This window comes from Antedon bifida, chromosome 5 (assembly GCF_963402885.1).
Source record: "Antedon bifida chromosome 5, ecAntBifi1.1, whole genome shotgun sequence".
In the NCBI taxonomy this organism is placed as follows: domain Eukaryota; kingdom Metazoa; phylum Echinodermata; class Crinoidea; order Comatulida; family Antedonidae; genus Antedon; species Antedon bifida.
This window is the reverse complement of record NC_136230.1, coordinates 27,807,311-27,830,095: the sequence shown is the minus strand read 5'-3', so window position 1 is coordinate 27,830,095 and position 22,785 is coordinate 27,807,311. Positions and strand designations below refer to the sequence as shown.

The following is a 22,785-nucleotide window of genomic DNA, read 5'->3' as shown; positions in this document are numbered from 1 at the left end:
TCAATGAATGAATAACGATTAGTTTCAAAACTAACGAGAGAAATCAAGTATGGCAATCACGAAACGACGAAGAGCACAGTTTCTGTGGGCTGAGTAAAATTCACACTTTTTAAAATCAGATTTGCAATGAAACTAAAAATAAATTTGGCAGAAACACACCCTTATAAAAAATGAATCATAATGATTTAACAAAACCACAGCCCAAACTATTATCACATTAAACCTTATTTTTTATGTTATGTCATATTATAATGAAAGGTGATATTGTACAGACATGATATATTAAAAAGACTGTCAGAAAAGTTTGACATAAAATGCCAATTGAAGTGTTGGAGGTCTAAATTTGGCTAGAAGTTGGTCAACCACTTTGGTGGTTTAGTGCTTGTTTGATATTTCTATAAAATATTGAGGACTTTATGAAATGCCAAGTGCCTTTTGCTGGAAATTAACGTTTATCTCACAGGTTGGCAGAGGTCCCAACGTGGAAAAACGAAATATTGGTAGAATTTATAAAAGTTTGCCCAAACCAGGTCGAGGTCGCTATGACTTTAAAATACATCCAAACATAGGGGGGCTTAAAACATTTTCAACATCAGGATCTATAGTAAACAATGGTATTCCATTGCGGAAAATCTGTCACAATGAATTTGTCTTTAAAAATCCAAACAGGCCTAGTAGTATACAAATAATGTTTATGAGTGTAATGGTGCAAATAATGGAATGAGGTAAATGATGAAAGGTTATATTTCAACGAGGTGAATTTTATATAACATCTAAATAAATTCTTGTCATTTGAATCCCTTTGAAGAAAAAAATAGGGAAAAAAAGGTACTATTGAATGACAGTTCAATAGTGTGTTCTATTGCACTGAGAGATCACTCGAAATAGCTCCAGTAATTATTGGAAGACTTGGGAGTGGCAGTCTAGTATCGCAGAAAAATTCAGAAAGCTGGGATATACATTTTCATATCAACACAGTAGGCTAATACTTGTCACAATGCATTAGTCTAATAGAGTATATTGTATTTCCATGAAATTTAATAACTGTCTCCCTGTTAAAAGCACCAATTACAAAAATGTACACAAATAAAAATAAATTTATGAATCTAACACTTTCATTGGACTATTGAAGTATCAATATTATTATATTTTTGAAAATTCCAATGAGATTCTGAAGGCTGACGGTGGATATATGGAAAACTAATGAGGAATGAAAATGACAGGATGGGGGTAATGTAATGTGAATCATTTAAAACACATTAAATATAAACAGTATATAATAACACTAGGGTATAATGATCAAATAATTGGGAATGGGATAGGGGAAGAATGAATTGCTATAATTTAGGAATTTTTTTGTTTAACTCACTAGGGAGAGGTGTATAAGTTGAAGGTTATAACAAATGTTTTAAAAAAACATGATTCATAATTGTAAAAGTCATTTTGTCTGCTTTCCAATGCCAAAATATGAATTTATACTTATCACCATTTATGATACATACTTTTGAGGTTTTATAAGGAAGGAATATCTATTTTAGGGAAGATTTGTAACATTAAACATTTTTTTTTAAACCACAAAAAAATGTTGATGTGATTGTATTTCATTAGAACTGTCCTGAGACACTAATATATAGATATTTTAGACTTGGTATTACCTTATAAGGTTCTAAAAAAATTACTCCGTACCGTGGAAGCTTATCAACCTGTATACTTATTGTATACAGAATAGTGATTCATCAAAATGATTCTAGATGGTAACTAAAATTACAGACACCATCTCACTCTTTCAAGAAATTTATTTATGTATTTTTGTAAAATATATAGGAATTAAAAATTGAAAAAAAAAATGCACCCCTAAATTCAATTAATATTTTATTGTTTTAGATTTCGTAGAATGTGTATCACTTGACGTATTTATTGTAATTGTGAATGGAATGTATTTATATAACACAACTGTATTTATTTTTGTAAACTTTTGTATGTGTCGAACCTCTCATTGTGAGAGAGTTCCTCTGTTTTATGGAGAGTAACCAATCAATGTTATATATATATATATGATGTTATGGTATTGTAAACATAAACAAATGATTTTTCAATACAAAAACTATAAAATCATTTATCAATTCTTTGCTCATTTGTTAGATACTTATAAATGGAGAATGCTAAGAAAATGAAAAAAATGTAAAATGTACATTAATTTCATTGAAAAATGTTTTCTTCGAACAAAATTGTAAAAGCTTCTATCAATTATTCTTTTCATATCTGATAACATTACAAATGATGTTTTTCATAGAAAAGAAATTGAAAATCTATAAGCGTAATTAATTTTCTTGGGTTTAAAATGTCAAAATAATAATCTTTAAAAGCTAATGATATCAGATGGATTAAATAATTAATTTTGAAATGTCGCATTTTTTGTTCGAGTAATATTTTGTTTTCTCTACAGGTATTCAAGATGTACTCTAAAATATAAATGGAAAACTTTGTATGCAATACTTAAGAGATGACGTCAAAATATGTATTTTTAGCTCATTGTCGTTGATGTTTTACTGTACATTGTTTTGTGCATTTCTCTTTTTGCATTTTTAGATTTTATCATTACTTTATATACTTATACATTCAAATGGTATAAAGATAACCAGCACTTCTGTGTTGTGCTTTGCTCATTTAAAACTCTAGACAGGCCCTGGGTAATAACGATATTATTGTGTCAAATTTGTAATATTATTTCAAATATTTTTTGGCATATGTCAGAAAATTATTCTAAAATTCATCAGGGTATATAAAGGTAGTGCTGTCAATTTGTGACTGGAAAGAAGGCAAATCAATTCATCTGAAATGAACTTCTTGACATAAGCACTCCAAGCATATGACCTTAACCGAACACAACTGAGATTAACGTAAAATACGTCAAAACAAACTTATTTAAATCGATCATTGAATATTTACTTCGCATTTTGATTTGTATTCCCAAAACAAAACAAAAAAAATCTCATAGACAGAACACTTCCATAATTACTTTTACTGGGAAAATTCTATAGATATGTGTATTTACCAGAACGTGTGAGTTCATTTATTCCTCATAGGCATACGTTGTGAATAGTCAGTGGTATGTTAAATTTTATGGACTTGTTGACAAGAAAAGTCTTATTTGACTTAGACATTAAGGTAAATATTTCCTATTCTAATTTACACGATAGATTTCTGCCGGCATCAAAATGTTATTAGGCCTAAACTGACCTTAATCATAATAATCAAAATCAAATTTGACGCGGGCTTCAAAGAAAAGGATTAAGATTTTCCTCTATGAACGAGAAAGCGCAGTCTAACGTTAAATCTCTCTTAACTGACAGCTTGTCTCGTCGATGTATAGCCGGCTTTCAAACGCTAATTTTGATGGACGATTCTGGGGCAATAACCTGAAGTTGTTCATTACAACTAATCAAATATTTACACGGGTAAAATTTAATCAATACTTGATACTTACAATGATATTGGGTCATAATAACCCAATTAATTGTGGGAATTAACTGGTGAACAACTACAGTACCTAGTCTGCCACTAATTAAATAATTATTCTTAATTGGTATTAAATTAATTATTCATTCCAATGACAATACTTATTATAAATAAATATAAATGATTGTTTAGTGGGTGGTAGGAAGTTCTTATCTATCTAAACATTCGTTGAAATACATGCTTCAATTGTCTTGATCTCAGGCTAGTGTAAAGTCACAGAATCGAATATTTTCCCCAAATATTTTATATACATAATGTACACATATTAACCTATATTTTAGTAGGGCAGTTAAGTGGCTAATTATTCATGCTTTTAAGAAATTAAAACCAGTCTACCGTGAAAACTGAACTAGTGTAAGGTTGCTTAGAAAATGAGCAACGCCGGTAAAACCCAGTTGACAGATTTTGGTCCGCACTAATATATTACTATTACCATGCATATGTTATAAATAGTTTACGTTTTGCATGAACACTATGACGCACATCGTTCACATGGTGTGCAGGGGCGGATTCAGTATTTTTAATGTGCAGCGCTAACATATAATAGAAATATGGTATGTCAAAAATATATTTAAAAAAAGTAAATTCATAATTCTATTTTAGATGCGTGCTAGGTTAGTCGGGAGTGCATGCTCCTGGTGTGCATGCACAACCAATGCAAAAATTCACAAAGTATGTGCGCAGAAAGTATGTACAAATTATGCCACGTACAGTATGACCCTCTAATTACCGTGCATTGAATGCAGAACAGAGCAGGATGAAAATGCATGAAAGTATCAAAATAGAGCTACTAAAATACAACTTGCAATGACATTGGTAAAACACATGACAGGTTTGAATATTTACAGGTAGTTTTCATTTACAATATGACATGCCCAATTATTTTACTTTACAGTAAATATTGGTGTTTATTTTGTTTTTTTCGAATTGCTCAGATATCTATGACTAACTCTAAAAGTATTCAGGCTTAGCTCGTAAAAACAAAAGATCAACGTTTCTGGCCACGACAAGATAACACGGAAGAGTCTCTAAAACCGATTAATCCAATTAAGATTCTACAAGATAAACTGACCAATAAGTTTACAATACGACTCATTTAGGATCAATTATGCTCGCAGAGGTCAAGGGTTCAATCATCAGCGCGGAAGTATTACTGGTGAAATTTTAATGAAGGCTGTGAGAAAGTTACTCACAGGGTTTTTTGGTGACCCTTCCTGTGTCACTGATATCAGGTGTTGTATTTCAAATGCCATCTCCTTGATTAGAAATGGAATCAATCAAGGTTATTGTAAATGGAAATTTGAATATTGCACAAAAAATTGATATCATTGTGACTCAATCAAGGGTAGTTCTGGACAGTGTCTGCCGTGGTCTAAAGCTCTGTCTACACAAACTAGTTTGTGATGTGCCCAAATATGGTAGTGATATGCCCAAATATGGTAGTGATATGACATCATCATGTCCATATATGGTGGGCACTATCACTTTGATAGTGTAGACAGAGCTGAAATTAGTATACATCTTTTTCTTTATAAAAAAAACTAAACGCTACGCAAGAACAAGTACTGTAGCAATACTAGAAAGGAGCATCAACAGGCAAGTAAATTGAACAAGCAATTGGCCCCCAGTGGCGGATCCAAGGTTTTGATATAACGAGGTGGGAGATGGTAGAAGTATATGATTACAATAGGAAGAAGATTGGATTTTACAGTATATCTATTAAATACATAATACTTTTCAAAATTTTATTTGATCAAATCAATACAGCTGGCCAAATAGATAGGTCTATATCTTCAATAAATACTATACTGTGTACTTAATATATAACAAACTTCTACAATTGTATTATCAATACTAGATAAAGACCTATGGTTGAAAGTACAGAAAGTAGACTAAATATACTTTGTTTGAATACTGTATAGTTTATGTATGTATTTCATGGAATGTACCATTGTCTGATGTGTGTTTAATGACATTTTATGTATTTTGAGTCGTGCGCTCTCTTCTCAGAGAGAAATAGGCCAATGACGATTTTATGAGGTTTTTAGACATCGAAAAACGAACATAACTACAGTATTACTAATATGCTACTTTCTCTGTACTGAAAAGCATAACTACACATTTACGCATATATGAATATATCAATGGTGTTATTTATCCCAGAATTTTTACATGTTCCTGTATAATTCCCCCTGGTCTCTTTTGCCAAATATGGTAATGTATTTCACAATTACATTAGCTGATAAAACAATAAGCGCACTTCTGTGAAAATGCTTTCGTCACATCTTGCCGATCATGATACTTCAAAGAAAAGCAATACACTTGATTGTTGTCCACTTAGAACTAGGACATTCTTGTCAAATCAAGTCAGCCATATTTTATATCTGAAAGCTTCACATGAAATCTAAGAATGGTTTTCTGCTAGAATGTGCTAAACTAACATTAATGATATTTGTGAAGAAGACCGGTTACATAGTTAAGCTATCACGTGCATTAATCAAATAGAAACTTATTCACAATATCATATTTTCATGTATTTTATGGTAGAAGCTAATATTTTATTAGACGTAGATTTGGTGGTGCCATATTTTATTAGAGAAATCATGAAATATGATCAGAATCAGAATTGAACAAAGGCCCCTGGGATTGGATAAAATGTTACCACCAAGCTACTGTAAGGTACCACTAGGTGACACATTTGGAGGCATAACAGTATTTCACACTTTTGAATTTATAATGGGACAACCAAAATAGCCAAACAAATAATAACAAATTTGTTCCGGAGTTACTAATATCTGCCAAATAAGCACAGATACATGAAAGAAAAACAAACAAGATTAGAAATCCAGATTGATAAAACAAATGTTAATATACAAAGAAGGAAAAATACATCTGTAATGGATTTCCATAAAGACAACTATCACTTTTGATAAACCGAAAGTGCTATTTTTTTTCTTCTTTACAATGTGTGGGAAAACACAATAGAGGATGTCTATTGAAGTCAATCACTTTTTCCATTTCTATTGTTCTATATCTTTTTAAAAGTTGTTATATAAAATTTGGGTTCAATTATCATTTCAGAGTTTTCGTACAAAACAAGTGTCGTGTGCAAAATGTTTAGTGTTATCTGATAGTTAATATATCGATAAAATTTAGCAATTCCTAACACCTAACGAAACTCATAAAATCTATTACTGCTATAAAAACGGAATTAACAAAAAAAAAAAGGTAAATGTATTTAAATTAACTTTCATTCTCAAGAGGGCAGTATTTATATCCAGCAATTGCACAATGGAGAATTAAGTGGATACACAACCACAGCCTTATCGGGCTGTTTTGAGGAGCTTCTTGAACTCCTCGCTGTTTCTATCTGAGCAGTGCATCTTTTGCGAGCATGTAAGGAGCTCTTAACATAACCAGTCGAATACACCTAACGGTAGGCCTACTACTATATAGGGGTCTAGAATTAAATGATTAAAAAACTGCCACTGCTACCAACATTTCAATAAGTCATATTGCTAATTGACAACTTAATTATCCTCCACGGAGAATGAAAATAATACCCTTTTTTCACAGGTCTGCATAAATTGTTACAACCAAGTTTGATTTCATGTATTACACATATTTAGTCGCGACTCAATAGTTTACTATGTCGCTCGGTCGGTCTGTCGGTCTGTCTGTCGGTCCGGTATCACTATGCGTTTTAACGCTTTTCTGTACTTTTTTGATGTACAGAAAAGTTTTAAAGTACATTACTTTTTGAAAGTTCATTTTTTTCTGAGAGCACGCGACTTATGGCTGTTGGCCTTGTTATATACAAAATCACAGGGGAAAGCATAGTTGCGCACTATATTTCATTACTATAAATGGTCAGTTTAATACCAGGGCAATACACAAGGGCGCGCAGTAACTCGTAATAACAAAAAAACAGGCCACTAATCGGTGCTTTTCTCCCAAGATTTCACATGTGTCCCTGGTGAAATATCGGGAGATTTTCAAGAAAATTGTCTTCACATTTGCAAACCAGGTTACAACTTGTAACAAGTTGTTACTTTTTGCAGATGTGAAAAGGGTACAAGACAACAGTATTGGCCCAGTCCACCACACTGGAAATTCTTTTTGTAGGCCTGCAACAACAGAGGAACACTAGGCACCAAAATAGCACCCCTTGGAACACCTTGAAATATGCATGTGTTGAAATGTTACATCCCCTTCCTGCTCTGCTTGATTGACCACTCGCATGATTAAGACGTTTATTTTCTAGGCCAAATGTCATTGTCCTCATTACAGTGGACAGTCACCAGTCTTAAGGTCAGTATTAAGTAGGACCATCCAGATTAATTGTAGCTTAACCAATAGGACTAAAATCTTTATCGACTGAAATCTTTATCGATTCAATTTTCGTAGTGCATTAAACGATTGGTAAAAACAGCTGATGACGTCTTTAGAGAAACGTAGGATAAAACATATATTGTACCACCTAGATGATATTTGTTCCTGCAGTGTGCATGTTATTTAAAAATCAATGAGCCAACAATTTAGCTTGGGATGGGGTTGATGACAGAGAAAATAGCAACACACTGCAAGCCTGCTGTAGCCATGATTTCTACAGGGAGGTTATTTTTCCACTAAAGGAGCAACAATCGTCCTAAGCTAGGCTACTAATATTTAAGCATTTCTATCACTTTTGCTACTAGTCTCTACTTTGAAAAGGACACTTTTAATTTAGAAAAAGGGGGTTTATTCGAACCTTAACCTTTAGATCCCCTGGTACAGGCTTGCGTGGCTTAATTCTGGAAAATATACAGTTATCAACCATTTCTTGAATTAAGCAGTAACCTCAACCTCAACAGAATTCTTCATAACTTACATGAATTGCCAATAAAATCAATTAATATTAACTTATTGATATAATCAATCAATAGAGTCACCTATAATCTTTTAAACCTTGGAATAAACAATAAATTACTGTACATTACGATATTCTATAACATTACTTCAGTTATAATGCTTGTTTAATTGATTCTATCATCAACTTTTTCCAGTCATCTTTTAAATCATTACATGCTTAAAAGATGAGTCACTACAGAGTATTGATTAGTCTTGAGATAGCTGAATCAATAGGAATTGATGTTGGATGGAACATGGAGGAAAATTTATTTTTTCCTCCATGGATGGAATAAGTACACTTATTTCTAGTTGAGGTACCTGTTAGAGATGGTAGGTTAACCGAAGTTTCAGCTATATAGAAAACAGAAGTGATAGAAAGGGATATACAGATGTCAGATAGGCCTATACTGTACTCATGGAGGTAACTGTACTGTAGTAAAAAGTGCCCTACAAGCAACCTTTTGTTATGGCTGAGAGTGCTATGGTAATGGTAAGGAAATTGGACAAGCATGTGAAAGGCATTGGTTCGATACCTGTCTGTGCCATATTGCTTGTATCCTCTGACATACAGAGGCAGATTCAAGGGGGGCTCAGTCGGCCTGGACTCCCTCTAAATTTCACAAATTATAATGCAAAAGATAGGACATCAAATTAAGTTAAGAACTTTGTTTCACTACTTTTAGGCCCTGTGCCACCTCTAGCTCAAAATCCTGGATCCGCCACTGAAAGATGTCATTTTTATTCTGTTCTCATGAAACTAATTTATTGGCACACAATTGTGAGTTCCTGAACCACAAAGAGAACTTAAATGAGAAGAAGGAATGTCAAACCAGAATGGCGGCAATATCCATCTCGTTGAAAGGAAAGCAATTTAATTGCTAAACTAACAGTTACTTTAAAAATAACCAAGGGATATTTCAATACATTATTTTGAAACTGTGAAATGCATCATTTTTGACAAGTTATAAAAAAAAATGATTGGCAGTTAATTGAAAAAAAAATGACAATCTATCGCAAGCTGTGTAGTATATCATGTTATATTCAGATAGATAATGTCAACATCAAAGCTATGTGCAGAAAGTACTAGCTGCTTGCTCACTTTCGTTTTCTGTTTGGGGTGCAAAAAGGGGTCAACTATTTAGGCAATGAAGTATTCCTATTCATGTTCAGGTTGCCACCAAATTTGAGTAATTTTGTTGGTCGAAAGAAATTAAGAAAGAATTACCTTCAGGGGTGGATCCAGCGTTATAGATTAGGGGGGAGGGGGGGGGGGGTCGTAAATATTTCATAAATGATAAAACGATCCATCAGGTTGCAGAAAAATAAAAATAGTCATAATTTTATTTTAAAAAAGATATGGCTGTTAAATTTGTTTTGGTGGTGGGGGTTGGCTAAAGCCTGTTTAGCCCCTACCTAAATCCGCCCCTGACCTAGTGTAGGCGAGTGTATTAATGTCATATTTTAGTATAACCATAGGAAAGTAGGGTAATCTGTTGACCTTTTCTAGAAACATTCGTAATTTGCAGTGTCACTGTCTTTAATGGGGACGTATTTTTTAATGTGGGGTGTCTGTAACTGAGGGTAACTGTATTATTGAACATGTCTTTAATTGGGGGTTCCTTTATATGCGGACAGACCAGAGTAATGAAGTAGAACAAGTATATGTATGAAGGGGGATAATAATTTATCCAGAATTAAATTAACCCCCTTTAAGATTTAGTTTCCATCTTTTTGAAGGAAGGGGTTACATTTCATGGTCATAGTGAGAAAATAGACCACATGTCCTGTCGTGATACGTACAAGCATCTTAAGATAATCCTAAATAAATGATGAAATTAAGCCCTCTTTCCTAATTTAGTCGGCATCATTCATATCCTACAGACCTGGGACATACTAGATGGTGATGCTTTGATAAAACCGGGACAGCTGGTGATGTCAAAGCAGATAACCCTTTTGAAATGTATGGTACAAAAGATAACGTCATCAAGATAAATTGATGATTGTGTGATTGTTGATTTGTTGATAATGCTCACCATGAGTTTGTTGATATTGGTGGCAATGATGATGTTGATGGTTGGTTGTATAATGGTGGCAATAATGACATCAGTGGTGGTGATTATATGATAATTTTGATGGCAATGATGATATTGGTGGCAATGATGATGTTTGATGATGATGTTGATGGCAATGATGATACTGGTGACAATGATGATGTTTGGTGATGATTTTTGTGGTAAATAATGGTAATGTTTATGGTTGTGATGTCAACGATGACATAAATGATAATGTTGATAAGACAATATTGGCAATAACAAAATAATAATAACAATCATCACACTGTTTTTGATGATAATAAAGATGAGAGAACATTGATGTTATAGAATTGATGATGACACTATTGATGATTTTGATAATGATTGTGATAACAATAACTTGATAATTTCTATCACATTCAAATTTAAAACAAATATACTAGTAAGAGATTCGTTTTTTTCGAAATAAAATTAAATTTTGACTACATTATTGTAAAAGTAGTAATTTTATTACAAACTAAAATATATATTTGCAAAACTTTGTCATAAACAAGGAAGCTAGATTAAAGTAACGAACACGACAACTGGGGATTATTAACGATGTATTATATCCGCCTGCAGGGGAGTAAAGGCTCATGGGAAATACATACATTTGTTGGGGCAAGATTTCAGTCTCTGACTAGACATTTGTAATAAAAAAAAATAAGTTCGGAACATATTACCCCCTTAAAACAATAATTAAATGCTCCTAAAAGATAGTTTCATATTTTTGATGCCTAGAGGGATTTGAAAGAGGATTATTATATACTTATGAAGTGAAGGAAATTGAAGGGTGAAGGTCAATTTGGAGTTATTGGCTAAGGGGGTAAAAATTATATATCAAAATTGTCTGATTCATCATTTTTTTTGCAGGATCTATTGATCCGCTTGCGTTTGAAATTTGTATTAAATTTAAGTTGTTGGTCATCAGCCAATCAGCATGCCTGTATTTTAGACCATGATCTAACCCTTACATGATACAGCCACCACATATGCTGTATTGTGGTATTTGCCTTGATATTAGAAACATGTTATGATAAGAATCGAGTGGGATCATACTGTACATACTTCCAATATGATTTGAAACAGGGATGTAGAATCAAAAGGGAAACGCATCCATTTATATTTTTAATTTTATCAATTTAAAACAAAGGATTTGTTTACATTACAAGATTCTCATACTAATTTAAAATTAACCAATTAAATTCCCTTATTCACTGTTGAACTTTGAACTTATTATCTAAGCATGGATTTTCACATTCCTTTTTATCATAGGTTTTATCGTACAAAGAACAGGGCAATACATAAAATGACATTTATTGGGTCATACCAACATGATTTGAACCCCGGGCCTAAAATTTAATAATATATAATATACTCAGCTATTCAACTACACAAATATACATTATAAGTTGCTAAACTCTATAGTTACATCTGTCATTTAATGAGATATTGAAATATGAGAGAGGATGTTGTTAAATTAATGTACTGAAGTTTATTGTTCCTCAATGAATATCAAACAATCAAAGCGGATATAAATATTTCACACAAAACAGGTGTTAATACATATATCATATTTTTATTATTTTGTAATCATATTAATATTTCTTAATTAAGATCAGTATAACTGTTTAGATTTATTAGTACAGAAGCTGGTGCAAAACATATCTAAAGCTCTGTCTACACTATAAAACTTTTAAGTGAAAAAGAAATGAGGTGCCCATATATGGACATGTCATGTACCACTACCATATTTGGGTATATCACTACCATATTTGGGCACATCACACTTTTTGTGTCAAACTAGTTTGTGTAGACAGAGTTTTAAACAATATTTCTACATCCATCTTTTTTCAAGAACTTGTTTGCTATTGCAATATTGACAGAAATAGGAATTTGGTTTAGTGGCCTGAGAAAACTCATGTTACATTTTCAAAACTCATGGGTACAATTGTACGGAATCTGGAATGAGTATAGACAGAGCTTAAGTTCTATTTTTAAACACTACACCAATTTTTAAAATGTTTTACCCAGGCACCAAACCAGAAGCTCTGTCAGTGTAAACATAACAGAGAGAGTTGAATATAATGTTCCTTACAAATAACCTAATAACAAGATAGTGGATCTCTTAATTAATCAATTAATTTTTAATTGGTAGGTATAATTGTTATGTAAATGATTCTAGTAGTCTGTAGATCTATCACCAAAATGATGATACTGTATATTTAAAAGTAAACAATGATATCTTTATTCATAGTAGAAATACTACAAATATATTTGGCAGTATATATTTTTAATTGGTTTTGATTGGATGTATAATTTGTTAATATAACCATTCAAGTCTAGATCTGTCAACATTCAATACCATTTAAATGTAAATTGCTATCCTTGTTTTATCCCACAATTAAATGATAAACGTTGACGTATTTATGGATAAAAACAAATACCAGAAATATACTGACAGTGTATATGCTTTTAATTGGTTTTGATTGGTTGAGTAATTCTTATATATTATTTTTAGTTGAGATCTGTCACCATTCAATTGCATATAAATGTAAATTGATATGTTTTAAATAACATGCAATATGTAGATGTTGTAAATTAACATAACTTCCTCTTTGCATACTGTAGTAAGTACTCCCAGGTGTATGTCTCAAAAGCCTTGGACTTTCTGTGAGGGGGTAAGGTCAATACCCCAGTGATTATTATCGCATAATCTTAAGATTTGTTATCCGGATGACATCATCAAAGAAACTAAGGGCAATAAATGTGTTATTATAATGTTTAAGTTCATCATCAAGTCATTGCAATAAGTCTTTACATATTATTGAAAAGTATAAATTAGTAATGTATTTCACCTGAGGAAGGGAAAGAAATAGGGATTCAAGATTCTTAAGCACTTTATTATATTTTTTTGTTTTCATACTTTGTTATTGATGAGCAGAATATACGCTTAAGGGGAGAGTTCAATAGTAATAATTCTAAAGAGAAAAAACATTAAAACAGTGTTATGACCTACCATGAACTGTTCATAGGTAATAAGAAGAAAACAAGAAAAAACATACAGTGCTATAATGTCTATTATATCAGTTCAGAGAGTGATGTGGCATATTGTATGGGATTAGACTACCATGCGAAAGACATGGGTTCGAGTCTGTCTGTGCCATATTCATTATGCTTTACTCTCATTTGCCCAGTCCTTCGGATTGGACATAAATCTACATACAACGTACATCAAAAACTCAAATCAGTTTAAATAGAATTTTAAATCACAGCATAGATCCGATATAATTATTAATTATTCTACAAATTAATTTGTTAGAAATATTTATACTTGCCAGATAAAGTACAAATACGCATATAAGGACTTCAACCACATTTAGACTGAAAGAATAAAAAAATATATTTCTAATAAAACATTTCAAACTTTAATCAACTAAATCCGAAGTATAGTCATTCTCCGGGACCACACAATAGTCACCACGGATAGATTTTCATCATCAGTGCTTCTATGAATGGATGACTTTTTTGAGTAGGAACGCTAGTAGTCCAAACCCAGTACCGTTTTTGATTTTGATCATGTGGGAAATTTCCTCATGACACAAATTATATTTTATACAAATCATTTGTTAACTTATTAAACAAGAAAGACTGAATCATTTCAGAAATTCAAAATTTATTCTGAAAAAAAAAACAAGAATATACTACCATAGTTAGCCTACATTTTTTTACTTACCTTGTCATTATCTAGAAATTCATGACATGGAATGTAAACGATATTTTGTGTCAAACAGAAAAACTAGATGCGAGATGAGCATTGTTGCATAATTACTAGCCTGATTTATTAGCCTATATTCAACAATCAGTTGTCCTTCCATCAGATTTAACAAAATAAATCGTTTTATATATTTGTATGGGTATTGGCAATCAAGGAAGTATCAATCCCATGTGTAATTGACAGACTACACATTTTATATAGGCCATGTCATGTAAAAGATATAACTGTACTAGATTACAAGTTAGAAAAACAGTCAATTTAATGAGCTGGATTTAGGTTAATATAAGCAAATTGAAGACAAATTTATAGTTCTTGCTGAAAAATAACCCTTAATTAAAAATCTGTTTTCCATGCTTATTAGTTTAATAGGATTTTTCAAACTGCTAAAATATATTGATATTGTCCGTCAAAAACTGAGATAAAAAATTAGTTGTTAGTTAGCACACAACACACATGATCTGCCCCTGGAAATGATTGTTGTGGTGTAGGATGGGAGTTAAAGAAAGTCTGCTGGTGGCTACGGTATTAGCTGAAGCAGTGTAAAAAAGTAATTTTTTAAATGTTTTTTCATAATTAGATATTTTCGGGGGATCTGTCTCAAACAACAACATAAAATATTATTAACCTCTTTGTAAGAAAACTAATATTTTATTTGTTTCATGTTAAATGAAATTTCCTACCAGCTTTGAGCAATGCCAAACGATTCATCTTCTTTGTATCTCAGATCAATTTCTTGATAAAGATTATCTACCAAAAAAAAAAGCGAAATGGAATCATAAAAAGAAAAGAGTTGCTTTAATTGTTCTAATATTAAAAGTTAAGCAAACTATAGAGGGCAGCAATTAGAAATAACAATTTTACAAGTTCAAAATCAGAAATACAATAAAATCATTTTTACGTTGACAATCTATATTTCTATCTTTTCAGATGTGTTATTTCTTTGTTGCTGACTTGCAACCAACGTGTAAAATAAGTAACATACAATTAAAGACGAAAAGTATATCCTAAGCCTATCACACTTTGCCGGTACCCAACGACTTCAACCACTCCCCCTGTACTTAGACCGCTTGTTGGTTCCGGTATTAAGCTAGGCCTACGTGAATCACACTTACATGGTCTCCAAAATGCATTTAATTTGCCTCCAGCGGCTGAATGTGGCCTAAGTAAAATGTAACTAGCATCCCATGTTTGAATAACAGCTGTAATTAAAAGCCAAGCTGCAATCCATCCCGGCAAACCACTATTTTTGGTAGACTCTCGAGCTATTGTTCTTCTGGGTTTCGCCATGTTTCGCGGGTAGAGGAGGTAAAGTTTATGTAACACACGTGACTATTCTACCTGCTGAATTCAAAAGTTACGTAATGACTACACGAACCAGATAATTTGATCTATATTTATGGAACCAGATATGCCGGTGTAGGCCTACCTTTGAACTTATTTTAACGTTTCAAATGATAGACCTATCAGATGTGGTTATAGTGTGGCACTATAAATGTTAATATAATAGTGTTTTAAATAAATACTGTAGCATTAATCCTTCGATGGTCACTGAGATTTAACTTTAAAACTAAATCTTTCATGAACATCAGAGCGTTAATAGCCGGTATGCTGGCATACAAATAATTCATTCATCTTCAAGAAATCTGATGACATTGACAACTTAGTCATGACTTTTTAAATCTAAGTGTAAGTCAAGTCATACAACAAAAAAGAAATCAGTGTAAAACTCAATAACCGATTTAATAACCGAAAAAACATAAGAACGATCATGAAAAGGACTATCTTCCCAGATGTTTCTCATTGGGGTTTTTAAACTAAATGTTATTGGACATTTTTGCCACTTCTATTTTCTTGTCCTAGCCATCCTAAACTTAAATATAATTTAAGTCTACCACAATTGTTCGACACGATAATGGGAGAACAAAATGATCTCGACATATCGATATTATTTCAAACAGCCAATCTATATTGGCCAGTTGGTTTCAGTTAAGTTAATCAACTTACCATTTTGATTCTTATTTTATTGTGATTTATCTTTCTCATCATGTCACGGAATCTATTGTAGCTTATTTCATATTTGTTCATAAAAGTCTAAGCCTGACTAAGCCCTTTAAAGTTGGTATCATTATCAGCTCACACAAGTCGGTGACTTTCCTGTCTTCGTACGCTAACGCCTATGGTTGCTGGCGGCTAATTAAACAAGTCGTTTGAAGTTATTTGTTCCATGACCATCAACCAATCAAAATAGATTATTTAGATAAGATGAACACATGTGGACGAGTGACATAAATATCTAGCCGGAAATGACATAGCAGCTCTTTATTATTTTACTCATTTTGCTTCAAAACATCCGAGTCATTACCCCCGCCGGCAGCCAAAGCGAAGTACGATTACACACTCGACAGATCTGTTTGGCGGTTTTACAAGGGATAAAACTTAGCCTACTGTAATATTGTAACTATTAAGTTAATCGAAAGAAAAAACAAAAACAAAGGGGATCATTAATTGTAGATATATTGATAATTAATATAGACCTACTTTTAGAACTGATGGGTTTTAAAATTTGTGTGGTTTTGTCAAAGATGCTCTCCAGGTGGAATTCCATCCTGAGATGAGGGCGCGTCGTCAGTGTAGTAATAGAGTTTATACGTAATTTTACTTTCTTTGGACCAGAGATTCCGAAATAAAAGAATGACTTGAAAACAAACAAGGCCATATACATGGCTGCAGTCGCGTGCGCAAATTTGGGTTAGTGTTTACCGACCGACATAGTGAGCTATAGAGTCGCGTCCCATGTTTATACTTTTAGGATATTTCATGGCTTGTAAAGAAAGCGCTTAGAAACATTTGTAAATGATTTTAAAAAATCGAATTTGCGTTGTAATTCTACGAAATTTGCTCTAAAGAGAACAAAAACTGAACTTTTTCAAACTGCCTGTTTAATTGGGTTTGTCAACATCCTTCCCGCTAACTGACAAGTGAACATCTTTCACACATTTTCAGATAATTCTATAAATTGAAAATCACGGTCTTCCTACACGGTATACACCCGCCTTTCAATAACAATATAACGTCGTACATGTGATGAATGACGTCAACACTCATCGCAATTAACACCTTGATTGCGAACTTCCTCGGCGCGCCACACATCATTTAATTCAATATTTCTTTTGATATAATGAACGGCATGTAAATTAACGACCGCGTTGTTAATTACAGAAAAGTACTAAAGAAAAGTCTCACTAAATTATTGCAATGTTACCATTTTATACTTTATTTATTTCATAAATATCGTTACTGACTATATAGGCCTATTGTAGTATTATCTGTAATCCACAATACAGTAGAACCTCTTTTAAGGGGACAACTTCGAGATCCAACAAATCTGTTTTTTCTCACAGTGCATATGATATGATTCACACTGTAAAGCCTAGTCTACATTTGCAAACACCGAATTTGAAAAGAACAAAAGTTTTCCAAAGTTTTCTATTGTAGACCAGTTGACAAGACCTCGGCAAACTGCAGAAAAAAGTTTGCAGAAGTCTATCCTAGTAAACTTTAGTTTTCAAACTGAAGCAATGAGTTTGCCAAATGTTGCTAGTGTAGACTGGTTTTTAAGTTGTTGTTGTTCTGCTAATTCTATTTCTGTAGATCTGCTACAATTCGAGGATTGTTCCAAAATGGGTGAATTTATTACCTTCCTTTCATAGGTTTGAACATGAAGATCTAGAGTTAAAGGGTAATGGTAAGACTTTAAAAGCAATGTGGTGTTATTTCACAAATAATCTTTTATGATACCCATTTTCCCAACATATCGCTTGTAAAGATACTATTCTTCTGCCTGCAGCTTCAGGCTGTTTGCCCTGGTCAATGTTCTTCTCTAAGACCTCCACTAGCTGTGATTTGACAAGATCAACTTGAAACATACTTCCTTTCAATCATCTTTCCTAAGCAACCTCTTTCTGCCAAACTTGGATATATTCTTTCAATCATCTTTCCTAAGCTACCTCCTTCCGCCAAACTTTGGTTTAGCCTTGAAGGCACTTGGGAATATCAACGGAATAGAAAGTTGTGCCATCAGCTGACTTGTGCTAGTGCCACCCTTACCTACAGTCAACTTAACAATCTTACATCCCAGACTTCTTACGAGAGTCTGCATTCTGAAAGATGAATAGTGTGCTCATTGTGGTATGGCAACTGACATCTTTGGTAATGAAGGTGAAGAAAAAGTAGAAATATTAAGAGTTGAAGATGTAAGAGTGAAAGAAGTAATGAGAGCGGAAGAGAATAATAGAGAAAGAAGAGTGCAAGAAGAAAAACGGAAGAAGAAAGAGAAGAATGCATAAAGGAGAGTGCAAGAAAAAGTGCAAGAAGTAAGAGTGAAAGGAAAGAGAGAAAAGAATGCAGAAAGAAGAGTACAAGAGGAACGGAAGAAGAAAGAGAAGAATGCAGAAAGAAGTAAGAGTGCAAGAAGTGAGAGTGAAAGAAGAAAGATAAGAATGCAAAAAGAAGACGTGAAAAACATTAAACATACTTGTTTGATCCAAGATGAAGTTCTTTTTGCAACTGAGACAGGTTAACTCTAAAGTTCTCAATATGAAGCGCAATCAAGATTATGTAAAGAGCTAGCTTATCACGCATCTTTCCTGATAAATTTCTGAGAAAAGAAAAAACATACATATATATATAAATATTGCATATTTTGGGCTCACCATATTTTTGGAAAATAAGAATATTAAAATAGTAAAGGCTAAACTGAGGTGTTCTTAAAAGTAGTACCTTAAAGTTTTCTGACTATCTGGAGATATTGATTCAACAGTGAATTCATTTAGAAGATGAGTCCTGACAGCATCTGGTGTTCCACTTATAAACGGAATACCTAAAAACAAAATTATTTCATTAAGTTGCTTAAAGAACAATTAATGTTATTTTATCATTTTATTTATTTTTTTTCTAATAAAAAGATTTAGGTTTAGACAAGTAAAACAATTGTACTCATTATTCATATATTCTTTGATATATGTTTTCTTCTTCGAGGGAAGTATAGAAAAATGATTCAAGAAAAAAATACTTTTTGGGAGAAATTAAGAACAAATGACTTGGTCCTTGGGGATCTATGTAGAAAATATATAATATACTTACCTTTACGACATTGAAATGGTTTAAGGCAATGCATATGTATAAGGTACATTAAGTAGAGAAGTCGAGCACCATTTTCTTTCCTTTTCTCTCCCGTTCCCGTCAATGCCTGTGCTTGATTCAAAACATATGCAGAGTATCTGAAAATAGTGATTATAAATAACATAGTGGAAAAATAGTGCCAAAGAGTTATGTATTGGCCTAAACTGAATATAATAATTTTAACTTTAATCAGAGCAGAAATCTTGAAATTATAAACTTACTTTTCTTTTGTTTTCCATTCAGCAATCTGATTTTGTGTCGCTGATGTTAGAAATTCAGATGCGTTCTTTAGAGAAAACATGATCGATTGACTGATAACTGTTAAAATTATAAGGAAAACAATGATTTAAAAAAAATTCATCATCAAATTTGATTGCCATCAAATTGTGTTGTCAAAAAGTGTTCACCAATACCACTATTTACATCTTCTTGTTGTTCCAATCAAGGCAATCTAACAGGAGGACACTGAGCTCGCCTTGCCAAGATAGGAACTCGTAACAATCCTTCGATCTTATGTCTGGCTGCGACAAATACCAACAGTACTGTACTATGTGCGATGTCTGTTAAGGGGCGTGAAACTGATTGTATCGCAGCCACAGATAAACCCTTTTATCTCTGGAGCTCAGCAACCTATTGTTAGATTGGCTTGTTCTTATATTTTCATTTAGCCGCTTATGCTATAGTTGTTTATGTATTACTACTTTGGTTGTTGATACATATTATTAGTCACTTGCAAACGCGACTCTATAGCTCACTATGTCGTTCGGTCGGTAAACACTAACTCAAATTTGCGCACGCAAATGCAGTATATGTATATGGCCTTGTTAATGGTAGATTTAATCAAAGGATACTGTCTTTCATTAAGTACACCTCTTCTGGTCTGATAGCATCTTTATTACACTTTGGTAGTATGTCTAATGTCTCCGAGGCTTCTTGCGATTCTGAAAAGGTGAAAAAATATGTATGTATATGTAACATTGATGATTAAACTGATGAATTGATCTTTGACATGATCATTGGTTAAACTATACATACTTGTGGGTGTGTTAGGCAGGCTTCCTGCTTCTTCCATAGCCTTCTTTAATGAATGTTCAAGGGCTTCTGATGCTACCTTGTTACGATGTCTGGATTCCATTGCCCGTTGTTTTCTGGCACTACCAAATGCCTCTGTAAGCATATCATTCTAAAAACAAACAAAATTATCATGAATGAAATGTATAAATATACATATATATTTCACCCGATTCTCGGTACTGTATCTAGCTTTTCCAGTTTATGTGATTTCTCGATTGATCGTAAAATCAAAACGGTACTGGGTATGATCAACTAGCGATCCTGCACTCAACAGAACATCCATTCATAGAAGCACTGATGAAGAAAGCCTGTCTCATGGTAACTACAGAAAGGTTCCAAGATATACTGTACTTTGGCTTTAGTAGATAGAAGATTGAAATGTTTGTTAGAAATAGGAACATTCTGGGATATGTATTCTTACATGTTTCACATGTATCATAGACCCTAACCTACTGTAACCTTCACCCTTATTACAGGCACCACATGTGATACACATGAGATGCTGTATTACAGAATCTTCCTTTGATACTGCGCAAATATTGTTGTATGTGGAGATACAGAATTGAGAATCGAGTAAATATATTTGTATATACAGTAGTACTATGAAGGGCACTGTTCATAAATATATAACAGCAATTAGTCACCTTTTCAATGAAGGATAAATCTTTTTTATCTGGGACATCTTGAGCATCTTCCTTCAAACTTTCCTTAAGGAAGATCCATGGTTGTAGGTGATATATCTGTGCATCATAAACTTTGATTTTATTAGTCTTTTTATCAACTACACCAACCATGTACCTAGGAAAAATGTTGATATAATAAAATAATAATATGAATATGAAGTGTGTTGTGCCCTCTATATTAGTTTGTATTTTACTATATACTGCAGAATGAATTGAAACAAGGCAATATAACAACAGGAAACTGAGCTCGCCTTGCCAAGATATGAACTTGTAACAGTCCTTTGATCTTATGTCTGGCTGCGACAAATACCAACAGTACTGTACTATATACATATTCTCTGTGGCGTGCAGTGCCTGTTAAAGGGAGTGTAACTGATTGTGTCGCAGCCACAGATAAACCTGTTGATCCCCGGAGCTCATCAGCCTGTTGTTAGATTGCCTTGATTGAAGGAAGGCTAACTTTATCATAAGTTCAGGAACTGCCTTACTTGCACATAGAATCAGATCTTGAAGCTGTTGGTCCAAAATTCTGACCAACGTATTCCATCTCTTCATCGGTTGTTGCAACCTAAAATAATTAATAATAAATTGTCATTTCCTGACTTATGCACACACAAATAACAACTTGAGATTTTGTTGATTGTCGAGGGCAGATTTTTTTTATAAAGGGAAGGACTAACAATATCTATATTGCCAAAAATAGATATCAAAAAGTAGTCTGTCATGTCATTTTAGAGCCTGTCATAGAAGGAGCAGGCGAACCAACTTTTAATGATTATTGCTATAATACACACTTTGTGCACATTATAACACACACCAATATAATTAATTACTGAACTAAGAATTAGATATCGATAAAAAGTAATAATAACAAGTTTACAAAACTTGGTTCTACTACTGTATATTTGAGTAAATATTGGATAATGTATGTTTGAAGATATAATTATAATATACCAAATACTGTTTATTTCTCTTCCGTGAATCTTTGGTGGTTTCAGAACTTTTAAAACGAGTGAAGACTGGCGGCTTACATGCAGTTCCATCTTTGTTGACTTTTAATTTTGCATGCGAAAATTGAGCTGTGAATAAATTAATTTAAAAACAATATTTTGACAATAATATAATATAAAAAAACGTTTTTATTTAAATATACTTTGGTTTGCATGTATTAGTGGAGAAATGTAATACTTAAAATATAGTACATTAAGTTAACAGGTTATCAACATATTCGGAACAGATTAACTGTATTATTCCTCACGAAAGGATGAAACGACCCCGGAATAAAACAGATCCCGAACAGGAAGTGCGTATCGAGTACCGAGTTGTTTGCTACAAACGAAGTGATCACGGATAAGGGTAGCCTAGCTATTTACCCATGGGTCTAGAAATAGATTACACACAATAAGACACAATAAACATAAGTTTTATTCTATCTAAGTTAAAGAAAGCTGTGATAGTAATTAAAATGTTATCTGGCAATAATAAACAACCTTACCAAGCGGTATCCTTTCTGAGCATGTTTCGGTTACGGGCGCTGCCATCTTGTTTTTTTTTAAAGAACGCCACCAGCGTTGTAATATGCCAAACT

General features: G+C 32.9%; 2 protein-coding genes across 3 annotated transcripts in view; both read right to left on the bottom strand.

The window, feature by feature from the left end:
- The window catches only part of LOC144841887 (uncharacterized), a 38,842-nt gene extending 22,428 nt beyond the window's left edge, over positions 1 to 16,414 (bottom strand). Inside the window, exons 1-4 of one of the 2 annotated variants that reach the window (XM_078698173.1) lie at positions 16,264 to 16,414; positions 15,372 to 15,600; positions 14,940 to 15,006; positions 13,820 to 13,865 (exon numbers count right to left, since the gene is read on the bottom strand). In XM_078698173.1, coding sequence (XP_078554299.1) covers positions 13,820 to 13,865; positions 14,940 to 15,006; positions 15,372 to 15,546 — 288 coding nt within the window. In that variant the 5' untranslated portion in view covers positions 15,547 to 15,600; positions 16,264 to 16,414. The remainder of the gene's footprint in view (positions 1 to 13,819; positions 13,866 to 14,939; positions 15,007 to 15,371; positions 15,601 to 16,263) is intronic. The other variant, XM_078698174.1, reaches the window with a different exon arrangement.
- Positions 16,415 to 17,893: 1,479 nt separating this feature from the next.
- LOC144841885 (DNA-directed RNA polymerase I subunit RPA49-like) lies at positions 17,894 to 22,744 on the bottom strand. The gene is made up of 11 exons (XM_078698170.1): positions 22,693 to 22,744; positions 22,152 to 22,276; positions 21,686 to 21,765; positions 21,159 to 21,312; positions 20,476 to 20,623; positions 20,292 to 20,381; positions 19,662 to 19,758; positions 19,402 to 19,538; positions 19,039 to 19,138; positions 18,794 to 18,916; positions 17,894 to 18,419 (listed from the first exon to the last, which is right to left on the bottom strand). The coding sequence occupies exons 1-11, from the start codon at positions 22,736 to 22,738 to the stop codon at positions 18,263 to 18,265; spliced, it is 1,257 nt and encodes a 418-aa protein (XP_078554296.1). The 5' UTR covers positions 22,739 to 22,744; the 3' UTR covers positions 17,894 to 18,262.
- Positions 22,745 to 22,785: the final 41 nt, after the last annotated feature.